Raw genomic sequence first — 20,248 nt, 5'->3', positions numbered from 1 at the left:
CTGTCAACACCGCTCACCTTCCAGAGAGCTGACAATTACGTGGGGGCACTTTTCCACTCTCGTGTGACCTAAGACAGCCACTCTTCTCAAAAGTTGGTAACTAAATTTGAGGTGCTGAAAGAAATATTGCGATTGAAATAATGCTTTAGGGGACGTTTATACGCCTTGGAGTGAATTAATGTCTCGAAAAAAAAAGCTCCTTCTCTAAGCACAAATATATACTTTTCACATTCCTTTTTAGGCACCAACAATTTTAACGGCAGTGTAAATCAGATTTTACAGGCCACATTATTTCAAGTATGGAGTTCGTTAAATGTGTGAAATTTGACATTTGTTTCAGGGCGTGGCAAGGGTCTGCAGTAAAGACTCGCAAGTTGGGTTGGGTTTCTGATCAAGTTCAAGGCTAATACCCCTGAGGAGTTGCACAAGGAGACAATTTCTCTTCAAGCCTTCCCAAACGTGGTTCTGCCCGGAACCCTCCCGTAACGGACCAGGTGCTAATAGGAGCTGTGGCCCACCACCTTAATTCAGGCTGAGAAACATGGCAGGCGTATTCTCTTCATTGATTTCTGAGTGACGTCAGTGCATTTATTAACTCAGGGGCCGTCTACTGACCCCAGCTGTGTGCCAGCCTCCCTGTTGGCCCTGGGAATGCAGTGGTCAAGGAGACGATGTCTCACCTGGTGGAGTTTGCTGTTCTGGGGGGAGACGGACACAGAATCATATCTTTCACCAGCAATTAGGAATCGCCAGCTAAAAGAAGTGCTATGAAGGAAAAGCCTGCGGTGTTATGAGGCCCAGGGGAGACTCCCGTCTTCTTCTAATGGGGAGACCTAATTTTTTCTGGGAGTGTTAGGAAAGGTCTTTCTGGGAGTCATAGTTAAGCTGAGACTTGAAGGATGGGGAGATCTTAGCTAGATTAAGAGCTGGGGTTGTGGGGTGGAGGGAGAGGGGATAGTGACAAGGCAGAGAGCATGCCCTGCTCTCAGTTAATCAATGACTAAATATTTATGGACCACTTGTGCTCTGGGTTAGGCATTACGATGGAGAGAAGGACTTGCAACTTGTATCAGCTGAGACTCACGGTTGCAAGTGACAGAAGCCTGATTAATTGGGAATTTATCAGCTCATGTACCTAAAAAGTACAGAGAAGGGTCAGCTTCAGGCATGGCTGGATCTAGGATGAATGATGATATCAGGCATCTGCCTCTGTCTCTTGGCTCTGTGTTGCTTTACGTTTGCTTCTTTCTCAGGCAGAACCTTTCCACCTGGTGGCCCCAGCAGCCCAGGCTCACGTCCCAATAGTTTTCCAGTCCCAGCCAACAGAGCATCTCCTCATCAGCTCCAGAGGAAGTTCTGGGTTTGGATCTCAGTGGTTGGTCATGTGTCCAACCCTGAGACAATCACTGAGGCTGGGAGTGTGAGATGCCCTGGTGGCCAGCTCCGGGTCACATGCCATTATTGGGGCCAGAGAGAGGTGAGGTGAGCTCTGCCTCAGCCGTGAGAATGAGAATGGAGACAGAACGGCTCCCCAAAGGAAAACTGTGGAACTGGTATGAAAAGATAGGGTAACGGATGTGGGGCAGGCAGAGCATCTGTCGCAAAATCAAGGCTTCAGGTGAGCGCGTCTTGCGATGCTTCGCCAGGTGGCCGCGAGCACAGCGATGCTCTGCTGAGTTCTGTTCTGGGTTGTGCATGGAGCTCAGGCTGCTGAGCGAGGACGTCGCCTGTCGCCTGAGGCCCCGTGTCTGAGAAGGGACAGGGGGTGCACGAATGAGCAGACTTCGAGGAGGAGTGGTGAGTTCTCTGAGAACTCTAGAGGGACGGAGAGCGCAGGAAAGATAGCTCTGGTTCTCACGGAGGGGAGGCTTGCTTGAGAAGCACCTCAAAGGGCAGTTAGCGTTTCGGCAGGCAGAGGTGTGGGGGGCGTTCGGGTCGAAGGAACAGCAGGACTGTACACAGGGGGCAGCTATCTCTTTGAGTCAGTGTGTTCCTGTTCTTTGGATAAATGCCCACAAGTGGGCTAGCTGGACCACGTGGTATTTTTAATTCTATTTATTTCTATTTTTAATTTTTTGAGGAACCTCTATACTGTTTTCCATAGTGGCTGCACCAGTTTGCATTCCCACCGGCAGTGTATGAGGCTTCCCCTTTCTCCACAGCCTCTCCAACACTTGTTATGTCTTGTCTTTCTGATAATAGCCATTCCGATGGGTGTGAGGTGGCGTCTCACTATGGTTTTGACTTGCGTTTCCTATTAGTGATGTCGCACATCTTTTCATGTTTAAAGATATTTTAAAGACCGCTTCCTTCCTGATCTCACAGCTCTGTTTTCCCCTGAGTTGGCTCTCCCCTTGGGTTGGCAAGATGACCCTCAGCAGCTCCTGGTTTGCGTCTTTTCAGCCTGGCAACCCCAACACAGAGAGAGAGAGAGAGTCCTTCTTTCTTACTGGCTCCAGCCGGACACCTGGGGTTGACTGTAGTTGGCCTGACCTGGCTCACGTGGCCAACCCGGAACCAACTCCTGTGTTCAGGGAAACGTAGGCTATTCCAGCCTGGGTCACACAACCCCCTCCTGGATCTGGGACTGAGGGCAGCCTCTGAACCTCAGGGACTCCAAGTGGGGGATGTGCGACTCCTCCCTCTTCCCCAGAGAAAACCGAGAGTGGAGCTACCAAAAGAAGAGAAAAGAAGTGCTGGAAAACCAAACAGCAGATGTCTATCACAGGAGGGTTTAACACCATAACAAGGAAGCTGGTATTTATTTCAAGAGGCAATGGGGAGCCATAGAAGGTTCTTGAGCAGGGGAGTGATATTATCATCCAAGCTGCTCTTTGGGAAGGTATCTTTGGCATTGGTGGTGGGAGAGGGGTCAGTTGGAGTGGAAGGAGAAGAGGCTTGGCGATGGGAGAAGAGGCTTTTGTGATGGGTCAGGAGAAACGAGATGTAAGTCTGAGATAAGGAAGGCAGTGGCTGCCCGAGTGGAAAAGAGAGCCCCGAGTGGGAGGGAAGTTGATGGGCTGGGATTGCCGATGTCCTGGGTGTCGGGCAGGGAGTTCCAGGAGCCTGCTGGAAACCGTCAGGGCTGGGAGTCGGGAGCCACGCCCCTGGAGGTGGTGGCGATTTTGGAAGGACGTGACCCCAGGCGGGCGAAGACAGGCCTTTGGTAGGAGAACAGAGGGGCCTGTGTCTGTCCTCTGAGAGCATTTGGGGGCCAGTTGCAAATCCCATGGGCATTTGCGTTCCGACTCCAGGGAGGGTGGGTCCTCAGAGCGAGATGCCATTTTCCACAAAGCTTTCCAGATGTTTGCTTTGTCGGCTGGCGTTACTTATTTATTTTTTGAAGTGGCAACAACAGAGGGAGAAAAGGAAGCAAAATTGAGGTTGAGTAAGGAGCCCTCGAGGAGAGAGGCCTGGGGAGGGCTGGAATTCGCAGGCAGGGCCCTCGCCCCCGTGGCTTCCTTGGCTCCCAGGGCCGTCTGGGGACGCCTCGTTCCACGTCCCTCCCCTTTCCCTGTGCCCAGGCCCTTGCAGTCCCTCGGGGAAGGAGCCCGCTGGGTTTTCTGCTGGTCCCGGCCAGCCGCAGTGACTCAAGCGTCCTGCGGCCACCCAGAGGGCGGCCACACGGCTTCCTCCGCGGGGTCCTCGGGGGCAGCTGCCTCCCTGGTCCCTCCGCTCGGAAGTGTAATTCCTAGAGCCCGGGCTTAGGAAACCCGGCTCCGCCCTCATCAGCTGTGGGACGCCGTGTGAGTCCCAAACCTCTGAGCCTCAGTTGCCGCCTTTACAAACGAGGCCTGTAGGTGCCTCTCTCCTGGAATGGCACCCCGGGGAGCAAGCAAGAGGATGCCCGGCAAGCCCCGGCTGCACGGCAGGCATTTCCAGACGGGAGCGTGGGCAGCGGCTCTGCTTCCACAGGTGGCGTCCTCGCGAACAGGAGAAACCACAGTCCGCAGGAGGGCGCCGGGCTGACCGTGCACGTTGCTGATGTGGGGCCCCGGGGCTGGTCTGTGGAGGCAGGCAGGGCCTGCGGGTACCCGCGCCCTTGTCGAAGGGTATGGGGCAGGCCATCAGTTAAGACGCTCTTGGGTTCAAGTAATCCCAAACCTGGCCCCGACGGGTAAGGTTGTCAGATAAAACACAGGATGCCCAGTTAAATTTGAATTTCAGATAGAGAACAAGTAATTTTCTTAGCATAAGTACGTCCCAAATATTGCATAGGACATAAATTCTAAAAAATTATTTGTTGTTTATCTGAAATTCAAATTTAACCCATGGCCTGTGCAACCTTACAAACTGATCTAAGTAGAAAGAAGGAGTTTATTATTGAAAAGTCCAGGGGTGGACTGCAGGCTCCGTTGGATTCAGGGGTTCAAACAGTGTGACTACGACTGGGTTTCCTCACTTAGTGGCACTGCTTTCACCACGCTGACTCGACTGTAGCTTGCCCTTCCTGTTGCCACGAGGGCCACATCCTCCTGGCTTCATCTCCAGCAGGAAAGAGGGAACATTCAGACCCCAGCTGGAGGCGCCTTGTATGACACTGGCCCTGACTCTGTCACGTGCTCATCCCTGAACCAATCACTGCAGCCGGGGATCTCCCTGTGCTGATTGGCTTAGGCCTCAGTCACGTGACACCTCTTCCCTCCTTCCTCCCTCCTTCCTTCCTCCCTCTTTCCTCCCTCCCTTCCTCTTTCCCTTCCTCCCTCCCTCCCCTCCCTCCTTCCTTCCTCCCTCCTTTCTCCCTCCCTCCTCCCCTTCCTCCTTCCTTCCTTCCTCTCTCTCCCTCTCTCATTTGTATCATTATTTCACTATATAACAGGGTCATGACTACAGCAGATGGAATTTTTTCAAATGGCTCATGAAAACCAGGACAACATTCCTCTTGGATTCCCAAGAACCTCAATATCATCTGTGTTCTGGAGAATCCAGTTTCTGACGCCGTCTGTGATCCTGTCCCAAGACCGCAGGGTGCTTAGTAGGAAAGAGTGCTCGGCTGAGTTCCTCCATCCCGGGGCCCTGCTAGCAGTGCTCACTTGTTTTCTGATCGGGATTTCCCAGCGCTCCTGGGCTTCCTCATCGTTGTGACAGGACCTGGCGAGCGAGGCCCTGGTGGGGGATAGGTTTTGAGTGTTGCATGGACCGTCCAAGAAGGGTGGGTAGCGTCCTAGCGTCCTGCCAGCAGATGCCAGACAAAGCAAGCTCTACTTTGCGATCACGTGGTCTGGAAGAGAAGAATATGCAGATTTATGACAAACACAATATAAGGCTCCATTTGGGATTGGAAATAAATGTTTCAAGATCGTTCTCTTCGGGGCCGGCCCCGTGGCCAAGTGGTTAAGTTTACGCGCTCCGCTGCGGCGGCCCAGGGTTTTGCTGGTTCAGATCCTCAGTGCAGACATGGCACCGCTCGTCAGGCCACGATGAGGCGGCGTCCCACATCCCACAACTAGAAGGACCCACAACTAGAACATACAACTATGTATGGGGGGCTTTGGGAGAAAAAGGAAAAAATAAAATCTTTAAAAAAAAAAAAGATCATTCTCTTGGATTTCACCCATTTTACTGCTGCTCCGCCATGGTGAATCAAGATGCGCATCAGGTGGTTTGAAGAAAAAGGTTTTGAAGAGCAGTGCTTTTAGGCACATGCCAGTTTTCATGCCTTGACAGCAACTCCCTGCGAGCCGCCATCTTGTCTCCACATGACCCACTTTATACTGGGGATGGAGCCCTCCCGGGTGTGTAGACTGAGGGTGGGGAGGGGCGGGTGCCGGAGAGAGATCTGCAGGGCTGTTTTGTCAGGAGGAGGGTGACCGTGGGTCTGGGGAGCTCCCAGCTCTGCTTGCGTCCTGGCCACCCCTAGAGAGTCACTGTTGATTCCATCTGAGGGACCAGTGACCACTGCACGTGGAGGGTCCCATGCTACCTGGCAGCGCTCAGTGATGACATGGCCCCCCTGCCCTGCACGGGGTTTGCTGTGAGGACGGGGGAGGAAGCAAGTCAGAGAAGCGAAGGGAACCATCTGCCTGGAGCCTTCGCCCAGCTGGTCTCTATTCCTCACAGCCCGTCTGAGGTAGTGTGATCATCTCTGTGTTACATAAGAAAACTGAATGTGTCACTTGGGACACTTTTGGCCACAAGTATTGCAAAATCTGACTCAAACTGCCTTAAACCTTAAGGAAGTGTATCACCTCATTATCAGGAGCCTCAGTGGTAAGGTGGGTTTCAGGAACTGCGAGATCAAAGCTCCAGCTCCATTTTTCTGCATTTCCCTTGGTTTGCCCTTGTCTTTCTTCATGGTAGTGAGGTGGCTTCTGTCAGCAACTGGGGTGGCATTTCCAGATTTCAAATTCCTGTGGATGAAATAGGAGATGTTGCCAGGGGTAGAAAATCCAATTCAAACTGGCTTAACTGAAAAAGAAATGTTTTCATATATGTGAGAAGCTATGTGGAGTTTCTGCTGGCTTCAGGTATGGCTGGATTCAGGAGCTCAGGTGCTGTCAGTAGTGCTTAATCTCTTTCAATCTCTCGGCCTTCCTCTGTGTTGCTTACATTCTCTGACAACTTGCTCTATAGAGTACAATGCACCAAGGTGGCTGACAGCAATTGTGGGCTTACATCCTTATGCCTCAGGAGAGAGAGAAAATGTATGTGGGAGTAAGATTCTCTTCTCTAACTGTTCAAACTAACATCCTAGGGCTGATTCTCATCGGCCTGAGTCGTTCCCTCTGGATGCTGATTAGCTGGACCCGGGTCACATGCCTGTCCCCAAACTGGGATATCTCAGCCCCTTCTGACCCACATGAACTGAGAGTCAGAAAGGTCTGATCCCAAAAGAAGGACTGGGGCACTGTTTCCAGAAGATAGGGAAGGGATGTTAGGGGCCGGGGCGAAGCCAATGGATAAGTATGGAGCCCTCCCTCGGGGCATCCCTCCCAGCAGGCCATGGTGGAAGGTCCCTCCAGCCCCCAGGTCCCTCCTCCCCAGTCGGGGTTTGCATTCTGTCAGGGTTGGGACCTTGAGACTGTCTGTCACCTGCGTCCCAGGCTCTGACTTTTCAGGTTTGGGGAGAGAGGCCAGTGGCAGGCTGTGCCCTCCCGGCAGCCTTTCATTCATAACTCGCATTCTGGTTTTTAATGAGTAAGGCTCTTCAAGCTAATTACAGTGCAGCCCGCCCGACTGCAGGCTGAGTCAGCGCCAGGAAGGAGCATCTCTCCGAGAGAATCTGCCACACAGCCTGTCCAGTGGGCTGGCCGGTCTCTGCAGAGGGAAGGGAGGAAGGGAGGGAGGGAGGGGGGAAGGAGGGAAGGAAAGGAGGAGGAGGAAGAGACAGAGGGAGGGAGGAAGAATGTAGATCAACACAATTCATGGAACGTAAACTCTCCCTGGGAAGGGCTGGCCCTGCCCCCTGCTCCGTGGGCCGGGTTCTGTTCGAGGACCTCTTCTTGGTTCCCCAGCGCAGGCACGGTGACACGGAAGGGTGGGCTGCAGAAGGGACTTCTAAAGAAACATCGCATGGTTCCCAAGTGGGGCAAATGGCAGGACCTTCTGGAGGACCCGGACCCTCCACGTCTGCCCGCCTCTGGGAGAAGTTGCCAGGCACACACGCGAGCTGGGGCTGTGCAGTTTTTGGGTTAAAAGATTGAGAAGTTGGATCCGCTTGGCCCTGGAAACAGGTGCCTCTAAGGCAGTCTGAGGCTCCTCGTTTTCCCCTAGAGCTGGAGTCGGCAACCTTTGTAAAAGGCCGGAGGGTAAACATTTTCAGCTTTGCAGGCCGCGTGGTCTCTGTGGCAACTGAGTTGTCCCACTCGGCCATGTTTTCATGAAGACAGCCACAGGCAATCCACAAACCAGTGTGCGTGGCTGCGTTCCAATAAAACTTTATTTATAAAACAGACAATGGGCCAGGTTTGATAGCAGTTTGTCAATCCCCGACCTACACCAAGAGATCATAGCAATGGTTAGTACCCTGAGTCAGGAAGCTGGCATTTTTAAGTCAGCTTTACTAAACTATAGTTTGTATACAATCAAATGCTCATTTTGTGTGTACGGTTCAGTCAGTTTGACCCCCACCCCAGTCAAAGCACAGGACATCCCCGCTGCCTGTTGAGCCCCGTCTCTGCCCAGCCGTCTGTTGGTCTGTCTGCACCCCTGCAGGCTCATCTGCACTGTTCCAGCATTTCACACACGCGGGCTCCTGAGCGTGGGCTCCTTCCGTCTGGGGACGCTGGCGCTGGAGGCCCTTCTGGGCTGTTCAGGGAGTCTGTTTGCTCAGGGTTGTGATTTCATTCCAGATCTCTGACATGCTGCCCTTCAAAAGGTGCAGGTGGGGCCTAGTTCCTTTGCCCTTGAATGTGGGCTGGCCTTAGTGACTGGCGTCAAAGAACAGGATGTGGTGGGAGTGACAGAAGTGACAGAAGTGTCTTCCGAGGTGGGTCCCAGCCTCTTGCCTGGTTGTCCTGCTCCTTACTCGGTCTGAGGGGAGCCAGCCGCCATGCCACGAGGATGCTCAAGCAGCCTGAGGAGGGGCCCACGAGGGGAGGGAGCGAGGCCTCCCACCAGCAGCAGCTGCACCCATGGGCCGGCCAGGGGAGGCAGCTGCCTTGGAGGCGCCCCCTCCAGCCCTAGTCAAGCCTTCAGATGACGCAGCCCCAGCCGAAGTCTTGACTTCAGCCCAGTGAAAGACCCTGACCCCAACCAAGCTGTTCTCAAATTTCTGACTCACTGAAACTCCGCGAGATGAGAAATGTGAATTTTTGTTTTAAGGCACTAAGTTTTGGGGTGTTTCATGGTGCAGCATAGATTACAAATACGGTCACTGACACACTCACTCCATCTATCCATCCACTTATTCATTCATTCTGCGAATACTGGTTTCCTTAACAATTATCTAACGGCTAAAACTTCCGCACTGTGTGGTGTTCTCTTCTAAGCACGTTCCTTGTATTAACTTCCATCAGTGTCCCTATTTTGCAGGTGAGAAAGCTGATTCCTTGAGAGGTTGAGTCATTTGCCCAGGTCCCACGGTCAGTAAGTGGTGGAGCCGAATTGGAACCCAGGGCCCACATCTTCACCACTGCGCTGTACCCGCCCCTCTCCCCTCTGCCCTTGCATGGCCCCAGGGAGACATCAAGCACGGCACCGGGGGTCCACCTGCTTCCGCATTCGTTGCCCTGTAAGGACTGTGCTCCTCCAGGCTAGAGGCTGTGTCTTTTCTGTCCCAGAGTAGGACCTCAACCAATGTGTGTTGACTGACTGACTGACTGACTGACTGGAGAGATGGATGGATGCAGCATGCCTCACCCTAGGAGAGCCCTGGGGGTCCTGAACGGCAGGGGCACTGCCTTCTGCTCCAGTGTGAGGCTGCCCTCCCCGGGCTCAGGACGCAGAGAGCCCCAGGACAAGAACCCCCGCTGCCCTGCGTGCGGCCCAGAGCGCTGCCTGGGGTCCGGGCCGAGCCGTGTTTACCTTGGAAGGCCCGGCCTCTTTTGTAACACTCACTCATTGTTGCCAGGAGCCCAAAAATACTTTTATTAATGGAAAAACAGGGATGGCTCCACAAAGAAATATTTTGACGAGCCCGGAGGAGCCAGCGGGAAGGCTCGGCACACATCCTCGGGAAGCTTGGGCGTCTTATCTCCCAGGGAGCCGAGCCCGCGCAGCCCACCTCTCCGGGCAGGGCGCCCGCTGGCTTCCGCAGGGCTCCTGGGGGGGCCGGCTTCCGAGGCTGGCTCTCTGCAGGTGGCCAGGCTGTCCCGCCCCGCTATCAGCTCGGGGGACCCGGTGGCCTTCTTCCAGGTACTGCCCATCCAGGCTTTCTCCCTCATGGCCCGTTTCCTCCCACTGCAAATGAAGGCTGGGAGCTGCCCCAGACATCTTCTGGGCTCCCAGGCACCTGCTGGCACCCACCGGGAGAGGGAGGGCCCCCAGCTGTCCTTCAGGACCAGAGGGCCCAGGCAACGGGCATCCTCCTGCAGCTGCCCTCGCAGAGCCGAGGGCTCCCTAATGTGTGTCAAGGGCTATTGTAAGCCCCCTGGCGTGTGCCAGCTCCTCACACCAGCTCCCCGACTGGGTCATATTACCCCATTTTGCAGATGAAGAAACTGAGGTACAGAGAGGTTAAGAAACTTGCCTAAGGTCACAAAGTTAGGGAAAGGTACAGCTGGGGTTTGCACCCAGGCCACCTGGCTCTGCATGCTGACTCTTAACCCCGCCTCTGGCCATCATTCTGAAGTGCATATCTGCTGGTGTCACTCGATGTCTCTGTACTTGATGTCTTTGTACTCTTAAAATCCATATTGGTTAGGGCACATGGTTAGCTGTTGTACTGAAGACCCCCAAATAGCAATGGCTTAAACAAGTTAGATTGTTCTTTTTCTCTCGCAAAAGAACCTTGGTGGGAGATCCAAGGTTGATATGGAGGCTCCATGATCCTTAGAGATGTAAGCTCCTTCTGTCTGGCAGCTTTGTCTTCATTAATAGAGTTTCTACTTCATGGCCCAAAATAGCTGCTTGAGTTCCTACCATCAAGTCCCCATTTTAGCAAGAAGGGGAAAAGGAGAAGTGGGAGAGTATGTCCTGTCTCTTTAAGAGTTTGATTCCAGGCTCTTCCACCATGTGACCTAGGCCAAGTCATTTAACCTCTTCTATCACCTTTGAAAAGGGAAAGTCTTCTAACTTCTTTCAAAGGTTATGAGGATTAGATGAGTTAACACATGTCAAACACTTGGAATAGGCCAAAGTGCAGAGTAGACACTCAATAAATTTTAGTGACTATTATTATTGATGCTGGGTAGATGGCACTGTTCCTAAAGGCCTCCCCACCCCCCCTTGATTGGGTTATGTGCCCTCTGGTGTGTTTTGTGCTCCTCCAGCCTCCCCCATTGCAGCACTAGAACCCTGCCTTGTAATGTCTGTTGACCTCTCTTGCCTTCATTGGGTGGAGAGCTCCCTGAAGACATGCACTGTCTGTCTGGTTTTCCCACTGTATCCCCCACAGCAAGTTCAGGGCCACATAGCAGGTGCCCAGGAAACTCCCAAGTGCATGCAGGAATGAATATTTCCAGTGACAACAGGCTCACTACCATAGAGGATTCTTCCTCGGGGCCTTTGCATATGCTGTTCTGTTTCAATGCTTTTCCCTAGCTACCTGCATAGCCAGTTCTCCTACTTCATTCAGTTCTGCTCAGTGTCACCTCTTCCGTGAAGCCTTCCCTGACTATGCTGGCTACAACTGACTCCTTTCCCCATGCCTATCTATCTTCTTGCTCCCCTTTGTGTTTATTTCTTGGCACATATCGCCACTCATCGGTGTCGCCTGTGTTCGCGTGTTCACTCTCGCTCTTCCCACTGGACGGTAAGCACGATAAGGGCAGCATCTCCCTCTGTCTGCTCACAGTTGCATCCCCAGTGCCCAGAATATTGCAGGGACGTGACAAGGTTTGTGGAATGAATAAACAAAGCGATGAGACAGCCCGTTTGATTTTTAAAATATGAGGAGAAAAATTCTAGTCCTCTGCACATCAGTCCTCCTTTTAACACAAGAAAGGCCTGGACGTGTCCGGTGCAGCTCTCAGAAGAACGCACATGCGATAAACCTCTCCTGGTCCTTTCTTCTCCTTCTGCCCGCAGGAGAAAGGCAAGCCAAGCCCATCGCAGCCTCGAGAGCCAAAGGCAGTTCCCTCTCGCTCCACGTCAGCTCTCCAGCTTCTAGGAAAATCTTCCCCGGCTCCGAGGGCCCGGGGCATTCCGAGGGCTGCCGCTGGCCCCGGTCACCTCCCGGTCCAGCAGTCCCGGGGTCTCGGAGGGAGCCCCGCGGAGGGGCAGGCTTTCCCTGGAAACTGGCTGTCAGCGGCCCGATGAGCTGGCGGGCTCGCTCCCAGGGCCTCGGAAACCTCCCTGTTGGGTCCCATTCGGGCCGGGGGGACCCTGCGATCCCCAGCCAGCGGCTTATTGGGAGGTAGCAGGATTCAGCACTTCTGAGTTGGAAAAAGCGGTGCCGAGTCTTATTTTGGGAACAGTCAGTCATGAGGAGCTCCGAGCGCGATCGGGGAGGCTATTAAAAGAAAGACAATGTGTTTTGAGCTGAGCCAGGTCGGGGAGACACCTCGCTCCCCGCAGCCGCGGAACGGGGCGTTCTTTCCGCATGAGGCGAACCTTTCCGTCGCCTGGAAACGGGGAAAGCCTCTGCCGCTGCCCAGCCACCGCCCGGTTCCTGCTCCGCTGCCAGCCCCAGCTGAGCATCCCGGCCACCTCCTCGGCCACGTGGTGGGGTGAGGGTCCTCGTCAGCAGCCGAGGAGGTGGCCGCACAGTCCCGCCTGCCTGCCATTCGTTCCACCGACGTTGAGAGGACCTCGGAGCCTGGCTCTGGGGCCAGGCTGCCACTATTCGAGTTCACGCTCTGCCTGTCACTTCCTGGTTGGTCACTTTGGGTCTCTGTGCCTCAGTTTCCCACCTGCAAATGGGGGTAATTGTAGGCTTCCTCCTGTAGAGCGGTGAGGACCAAATGAGTTAGGACCCAGGGAGGGCTCGAGAGAGAGGCTGTCACAGTCATCACTGGGCAGACATTCGTTAGGACTCTTTACTGACCCAGCAGTTGCAGACATCATTCCAAGCGCCAAGGAAGACAGGCAGGCCCCTATTTTCCTAGCCTAGCGGGGAGATGAGTCACCACCAAGTAAACAAACAGATGAGACAATTTCATATTCTGTTATTCAGTCAACAAACCTTTTTGAGGTCCAACCATACACCAGGCATCCTTCTGGGTGCTAAGGAGACAGCACTGAATAGAACCAAGTTCCTGCCCTCGTAGAGTCTGTGTTTTAGTTGGCAGGTGGAGGAGACACATATACACACGTGAATATATGATTTAGTTGTGGTAAGCGGGAAACGCTATACAGAAATACAACAGGGTTTGTGACTGAGATTGGCGGGGCGGGCTCGAGCGCTAGGGCAGAGGGACCTGTTTCAGAGACGAGGGCCGTGGAAGAACGGTTTCACAGGATGACATCTGAACTGAGCCCAAGAGGATGAAAGAAGCCGCAATGAGAGATGGTGGGACCAAGGGGTCGGGGCACAGGGGTGAGGAAGCACAGAGGTGGGACCCGGACAGGGAAGGGCAGTGAGGCTGGAGCAGGAGAGCCCCTGGGAGAGGGAGGGAGGGAGGGAGGTGAGACGGAAGGGTGGGTATGGCCGGGTCTTGGAGGCCGCTGTATTACTTGTCTGTCATCCCCCCGGCTCGGCGGCTGCCGGGAACAGTGTGTATTCTCTCACTGTTTCTGTGGGTCGGGAGCAGCTTAGCTGGCAAAGCGGCTGCAGGCATCTGAGGACTCGGCTGCTGGCGGGAGGCCTGAGCTCCTCCCCTCGTGGACCTCTCCCCAGGCTGCTTGAGTGTCCTGGCAACATGGCGGCCGGCTGCCCCCAGGGTGAGCGATCGAAGGAGGAAGGCAGAAATCACATCTTCCATGGCCGAGCCACAGAAGCTGCACACTGCCCTTCCAGCAATATCCTGGTGCTGCCCAGGGTGGGAGGGGCGACACAAGACCAGAGGCCCGGGCGGGCCCCACGGGGCTTCTGGGAGCTGGCTATGATGGCCAGGGTGAGCATCGGGATTTTGTCCTGAGAGGGACGGGAACCTTCTGAAATGGTGTCTTTGGTTGATCCGGGTACTTGCCTAACTGCTGTACGTAGCAGCAAGATGATCGGAATCTTAGCACCATTATTGAGTGCTTACTGTATACCAGGCATGGACTTAGTGCTTCATTAGACTCGGTGTCATCAGATCCTCGTTTCTCCCTAAGAGGTGGGTATAGCTCCATTTTACAGACGAGGAAGCCGAGACTTCCCGGAAGAAGTGTTACCCAAGCGAGATGAAGAGGCCAGTGGGATTACAAGCAACAAGAGAAGAGTGGGGCTGGGAAGAGAGTGAAAGCAGAGAGGGAGGACACGGAGAATTGGACTCTGGGCATTCCTGGAGGGCAGGGACCCGGGGTTGAAGGGTGGAAGAGGGGAGTGATGAGGCTGGAAGGGGTGGGCTGGATTTTATCTTTGTAGGCCACATTTGGGATTCTGGACCTTATCCAGAAGGGAATTATAATCCAGTGGAGGGTTTTAAGCAGGATCAGATGGGCCTTTAGATTCTAAAGTTCCAGAAAGACCATGCAGCACAGAGTGGACAGAGCAGCCAGGAAACCATGGGAGGCCCCAGGAGGGAGACGTGGGGGGCCTCGGCAAGACTGGTAATGTGACGAGGAGGAGAGGGGGCTGGATTCAAGAGGTTTTTAGGAGGGAAGTGTGGCAGTGGGAGGAGAGGCCAGGGTGGGGATGTGCCCGCCGGGTCCCTGGCTGAGGCAGCTGGGGGATGGAGGCCCTGGCCACAGCCCACCAGGCCACACTGGTTACGGTCTCCTCGGACAGACCCGGCTGCTGCTGTCATTCACTGCCACTCCCTCAGCCTTGTGGTGGCCTTGTCAACCAAGGAGAAGGCCAGGCCCGTGTCTTCCAGCTGTGTCCCCCTCCACTCCCACCGCCCAGCCAGAGACAGGTCCATGGCATAAGCCGGTAAGTGAACAGATATTTGATGGGGGAGCTTCTCAGCGCAGTTGAGATGGCCCAGGAGAGCCTGGTGGGTGAGAACCTGGACTCTAGAGCCCAGTGGTTGGAGTTCAAATCCCACCTCTACCACTTACTGGCTGTGCCACCTGAGGCAAGCCACATAACCTCTCTGTACGGCAGTTCCCTCCTCTGGAAAATGATAACCACAGGGTTGTGAGGATTCAGTGAGTTCATGCCTGCCAGGCAGCAAGTGCTCAATACATGTTCACTGTGATGGGGAGATCGGTCAACCTCCCAATCTGGTGCTCCGACACCTGTGTCCATCCCACTTCCCGTGTTTGAGGCCGTGGAAGTCCAGACCGAGCTCAACCGCCAGCTACCTTTCAGCCAGGAAAGGGTCATCGGTCAAGGTGACCGACAGGTGGAGATGACACTTGGGCTGTAAATGCAGCGAGAGGACCAGCGTGGCGCCCTCCTCGAAGCTGCCCAGGTCCTTTTAAATATTTCTGGGGTTGAATCAGTTGCTTGGGCAGCTCCCGTAAGTGGTGCCTCAGCAGAAGTACCTGCGTGTCTTATTTATGAGGCTGTCAGAGGGACGGGAGGCTAATAAAAGGCTTCCCCGTGCGTCCAGGCCTCCACCAGCCCCGACGTCTTGCAGCCTCCCCGGGCCCTTCTCCCCACGGCCACCTGGATGCCTCCTCTTCGCTTGATTCAGCTTCTCTTTCTCTTTTTCCTCATGCGCTGGCGCGTTCCCACCCCAGCTGAGTCTCTATTTTTGGGAGTTTTCATGGAGAATTCAGTGGGCGGAAGCTCCCCACCCACCCCGCTCGGAGCATCCCTTAAAAAAAGGGAGAGTGCTCGAGAGAAGTGAAAAACAGTGGGTGGTTCAGTTCAAAAGGACAAAATATTTCTTGCCCTGGCACCGGGAGAGGAAAGAAATTGTCTGAGGAACCGAAGAACAGCTAAACTAAGAAGCCGAGAGCTGTGGCCCAGAAGGGCAAATTAGGTGACTCAGCTGCGACTCCCCGGGCTCCAGGCCTCGTAGTATTAATGTGCTTTAAAAGGGAAAAATGCTTAACTGTGACAAAGAGTGGGTTCTATAAAAATGTGCCTAATGCTGTTCCACGGACTTCCAAGAGGCGTCCCCCTCTCAGCAGCGCTGAGCACCTGCGGCAATGTGGACTCACCCCCGAGGCCCCAGCCTGGGTGGGACGGAGTCTAAAATTATCCCCGATAATGAGTCTGGCAGAGGAGGGCCCAGCGTGCTCGTTTCCTGCCTCGCTTCTGGCCTCAAAGACCTCGGCTCCCGGGGGGCCTCCGGGAGGCAGGGGCGGTGGTGCTGAGAGCATGGGCTTCGTTGCCAAACAGAGCTGGGTTCAAATCGGGGCTGGCTGTGTGAGCATCAGCCCACGGCCCTCAGTCTGCTCGTCTGTAAGCAGGGCTCGCGGCGTCAAGTTCAGTGGGGAGGTGACGCGGACTAGATTTTGCAGAGAGCCTGCTTCACGCCCTGGCCGTGGCTTTTGCTCAGTAAAGGCAGGCCTGGAGGTGAAGGGCATGGACTGGAGGGTGGAACAGCCTGGATTCTGCCTTATCACTACTCACTCTGGGAGTGTGGGAACGTGGTTTTTAAACAATAAATACATTTTAAGCATTTATTACATGCCTTACTGTTCTTAGCATCACGTCGTTGCATCAGCTCTAAGGAAGGCATTAATAGTGTCCCCATTTCACAGAGCGGGTGAGTGACTCCGTGGGAGAGCCGAGAATCTGATTCTAGAAGCTGCACTTTATCCTGCCTCTCAGGTTGTCTAACCCAGTGCTGCCCAAGAGAACTTTCTGCAATGATGGAAACGTTCTATTCTGCCCTGGTAGCCACCAGCCACGCGTAGCTTTTGAGCACTTGAAATGTGGCTCATGGAACCGAAGAGCTGACTTTCAGGTTTTATTGAATTGTTAATTAGTTTACATTTTAATAACCCCCTGTGGCTAGTGGCCAGCGTGTGGCGGCTCACCCCTCCCAGTGTCAGAGAGGCACTCTGCAGAGAGGGCAGAGCAGTTTGTAGATGACTCGAGTCCAGGGCCTGGCACAGGGCAGGGGCCGGGTTCGAGGTTGCTGTCACAGGTCACTAAGTAGACTGACGGTCTGCAGAAGCCAGTGGTTCGAGGCTTGCCTGCGGTGTGGACGGCAGCAACAGGAAGTTGACTGCCAACCTTCACTCATGCTGAGGATGACCAACTGGTCCCAGCTTGCCCAAGACCTTCCTAGTTCTAAAACTGAAAGTCCCACATCCCGGGAACCTCCTCCATCCCGGGCAAACCAGAACGGTTGCTCATCCCGTCCTTGCGTCAGAGGATGGGCTGCAGCGTCCTCAGGGAATGTGGCTGCCTCAGCACCTCACTGAAAAGAATGTCCTCCACGGCCTCGCAGGCTGCACGCCATCGTTTGCCGAGCAAAGCCACGGGCACGCCATCTGCCCTGGATGTGCCTCAGTTTCCCTTTTGGAAAGGGGGGGAGAAGGATCCCCTGATTGCAGGGTGGCTGCAAAGGATTCAAGGTAAGGTAGCGCAAGGGTCAGCGGCCCCCCTGGTTGGGGCAGGCTTCCGGGCAAGGTGGGCGGGCAAGGCCTGGGTGGGGCTGGGGGCTTTTCCCAGCTACTCTCTCTGGGACAGACAGCATCTCCAGCAGTAGTGGTCACGTCTGGGAGCCCAGTGAGGCCCAGGGAGGCCGAGGCGGAGACTCCAGAGTCCCACGGATGCAGCCAGCTCCTCTCAATGCCTCTTAAAGTTCAAGTCCGTCTGTAAGAAAGTGGGGAGGGCCTGATCAGTCACAATCTTGGCGCTGCCCAGGGTTTTATCAGAGCCTATAACAGTATCGGAAATGGCCATTTTCAAAGCTGGCTTCACCTGTGGGCCACCAATTTCCCACCCTGCATGCAGGCGAACAGGCAAATCCAGGCCAAGTTCGGAAAGAGCGTTTTGACAGCTGCCCCTCTCCCCTCCCCACCAGCCTTCCGGGGCCTGTGGCCTATTGACGGGAGCCACGCGTGGCATCCCACGGCCTTCTTCTGGAGACTGCAAAGTTCATGACATCCCTTCCCTTTATTTTCCTGTTTATTCAGAGCATGTGTAAACACATGGGTTGCCTGGTTTCGGCGTCTCTTTGGCCGTTTCATTATTGCTGGAGCCTCTGAGCATCACTGGAAACCTTGGGTTTTCTAAATGAATCTAAAAATAAACTCTTTGAAAAAAAAAAAATCTTGGAGTTGGAGAGTTGACACAAGGCACCGTTATTTATTTCTTTTCCCTCCTCCTCCCCCGCCCCTCCTCCCCCCGCCCCTCCTTCTCCTCTTCCTCCTCTTCACCATCCCTGGATGCAAAAAATCTGGGTAGCAGAGGCCCTGAGGGACTGGGGAGGGCCCCTGGGGCAGCGTCCAGGGGCCCCGACCCCCTGGGGTGTGGGTCTGAGTGCCGGGCAGCTTTCTCTGAGGGGCACCCGCTTGGAAAATGAGGGCCTTGGGGCTTTGGGGCATGATTTATGAAAGCTGCACGGGCCGGGGCAGCGCTTGCAAACAGCCGCCTGGAGCTCCTGCAAGGCCGACTTGGACGTCGCACGCCCCCACCCCCTTCTCCCCGCCGTCGCCCGCATGGCTCCCTCTCCCTGACTTTCCTCCCGAACAATCAGGGACTTGTGCTGGCGGCCGAGGGAGCCACGGAGCTGGCTGGCCGCGGAGGAGGCGACGTCATGGATTCCTGAGTGTGAAGTTTGCAGGAAAGCCCTTAGTTTTGGAGATGGACGGGATCCAGTGGTTTCCATGGCGCTGGATAAACAGGAGGAAACAGTGAGGGAATCCCGTTATTTTACTGCATTGAAAGCCTATAAACACGGAGCGCGGGGAAGGAAGTCGCGTTCCCTCTCGAGTAAGCCCGAGCGCCGAGCCGCGCCGACTCCGCCGCGCCGGGAGCCGGGAGCCGGGAGGCGGGAGGCGCGCAGCTCCCGGGCCGCTCGCGGGCTCCTCGGCCAGGGCAGCCCCGCGAGCATGCTTTAGAGAGGACGGCGCCCCCTTGGCTGCTGGTCTACAAAAACAGACCCTCTCCCAGCGCGCGCCAAGCCCCATCCCCTCCAGATGCAGAGAGAGGCTGCGTTCCGACTGGGGCACTGCCATCCCCTCCGCATCATGGGGTCTGTGGACCAAGGTAACGGACTCGCCCTCTATTCCGGCCGCTTCCTCCTCCCGCCTCCCAGCCTTTCCCTTCTGCTCTTTTCCCGGGCAGCGCTTTCAGCTCCTGGCCGCGGGCGCGGGGAGGCCCGGGGACTCCGGTTTCCCAGGGCGCACAGGTAGCGTGGCCAGGAGGAGAGGCGCCCTCGCCCTGGCCAAGGAGGGGAGATGGGGGCTCCGACTTTGGACGACTTTGCACGGGGGCCGTGAAGTGTCCCGAGGCGGGATTCCCTAGCCGAATCCGTCATGAGGATTTTCCCGTCCGTGGGACGCGGGAGGGCTTCTCGCTACTAACCGCTGGCTGCTTAACCATTTCCGCGCTCGGCTTTTGACAGCAGATGTCGTTCAGCTGTGTTATCATTATATCATTATATTATTATTATTATTATATAATTACTTACCTTTTTTTTTTGGTAGGAGAACAGGCTTGATTTTTTACCGTGTAGTAAATATGGTAATAAAGATTTTGCTTTTTAACAGTTACAGCAGCAGATGCTCTGGGACATTTAAACAATTTTTCCCCCCTTTTTTGATGTGCCTGATGGATGCAGTCCCCCGGCTGCCCCTTTAAAGTGCAATGTACCATCAGTTTGTTTGGCGATCTGATTACACTCTACTTTCTGTGTTTCTGCCTCTTTTTCCCTCTTCTTGGAGCTAGCCATGGAATCATACCACTTAGACCTTACGGGAGGGGCTTAACGTATACGAATATTCTATGAAAATATCCCATCTGGTTGGGATTGTGGAGGGGTTTAGGCTGTACTCAAATGAATCCATCTTTAAAAGTGGAAACCGGGCAATGGGATGTGTTTTTCGGAGCCCAGCCCGGCGGATAGCAGGGGGGCGCTGCCCAGAGGGCAGGGCTGCAAGAGTTAAGTGAAATAAATATGCGTAGGAGGAGTTAGCCTCGTGTCATAAAATCAGAGTTGAATGTAGGTTTTGTGCTCTGCGTGGCTGATTAAAGTTCTGGGGGGGAAGAAATGACAATTTCAGTAAATAAACCTGAGGGGCTTTTTTTTTTTTTTTGAAAACCAGACTGAGGCCAAATGCCTTGGGTTAGGTAAATGGTGTGCTTTACCACGGCGGACCTCAGCGACACATATTTTTAGCTGAGTTGCACTTTTGAAAGCAAGACCCTGCCAACACTTTGAACGTCTTAACTGGGACCAGTTTATCCTGTCTTCTGCCAGTGGTCAAGCCTATGACATAGTGGCCAAAAACATTACTAATATCTCATCATCTGTAAAAGCCATGCTCTCGGACAGGCGACAGATACACTAAGGACGCGAATCGGTTTTTACTGTAATACAGACCGAAACAGAGTGTTTGATGTTGTGATGATGGGGGCGGGGGACAGGCTAATGCCAAGTTTAGCTCTATTTGGGAAGAGAGAAAGAGAGGCTGGGAGAGGAATCCGGCTTCTGCTTTGCTCCGTGGTCTGACACAAGCGTCCCCTTTTATTGGGGCTCCTCCAGGGTTT

At 54.5% G+C, this 20,248-nt stretch overlaps 1 protein-coding gene across 3 annotated transcripts in view; it reads left to right on the top strand.

Moving 5' to 3' along the window:
• The first annotated feature begins 18,425 nt into the window (after positions 1-18,425).
• NFATC2 (nuclear factor of activated T cells 2) overlaps positions 18,426-20,248 on the top strand; it is a 158,389-nt gene continuing 156,566 nt past the window's right edge. For 2 of the 3 annotated variants that reach the window (XM_070589465.1, XM_070589469.1), the window contains exon 1: positions 18,436-18,745. In XM_070589465.1, the coding sequence (XP_070445566.1) occupies positions 18,676-18,745 (70 nt within the window). In that variant the 5' untranslated portion in view covers positions 18,436-18,675. Of the gene's footprint in view, positions 18,746-20,248 lie in introns of all 3 variants that reach the window. The other variant, XM_070589467.1, reaches the window with a different exon arrangement.

This window comes from Equus przewalskii, chromosome 21, assembly GCF_037783145.1.
Source record: "Equus przewalskii isolate Varuska chromosome 21, EquPr2, whole genome shotgun sequence".
Lineage (NCBI taxonomy): Eukaryota > Metazoa > Chordata > Mammalia > Perissodactyla > Equidae > Equus > Equus przewalskii.
Note: the sequence above shows the minus strand (reverse complement) of the source record. Positions and strands in the feature narration are given on the sequence as shown.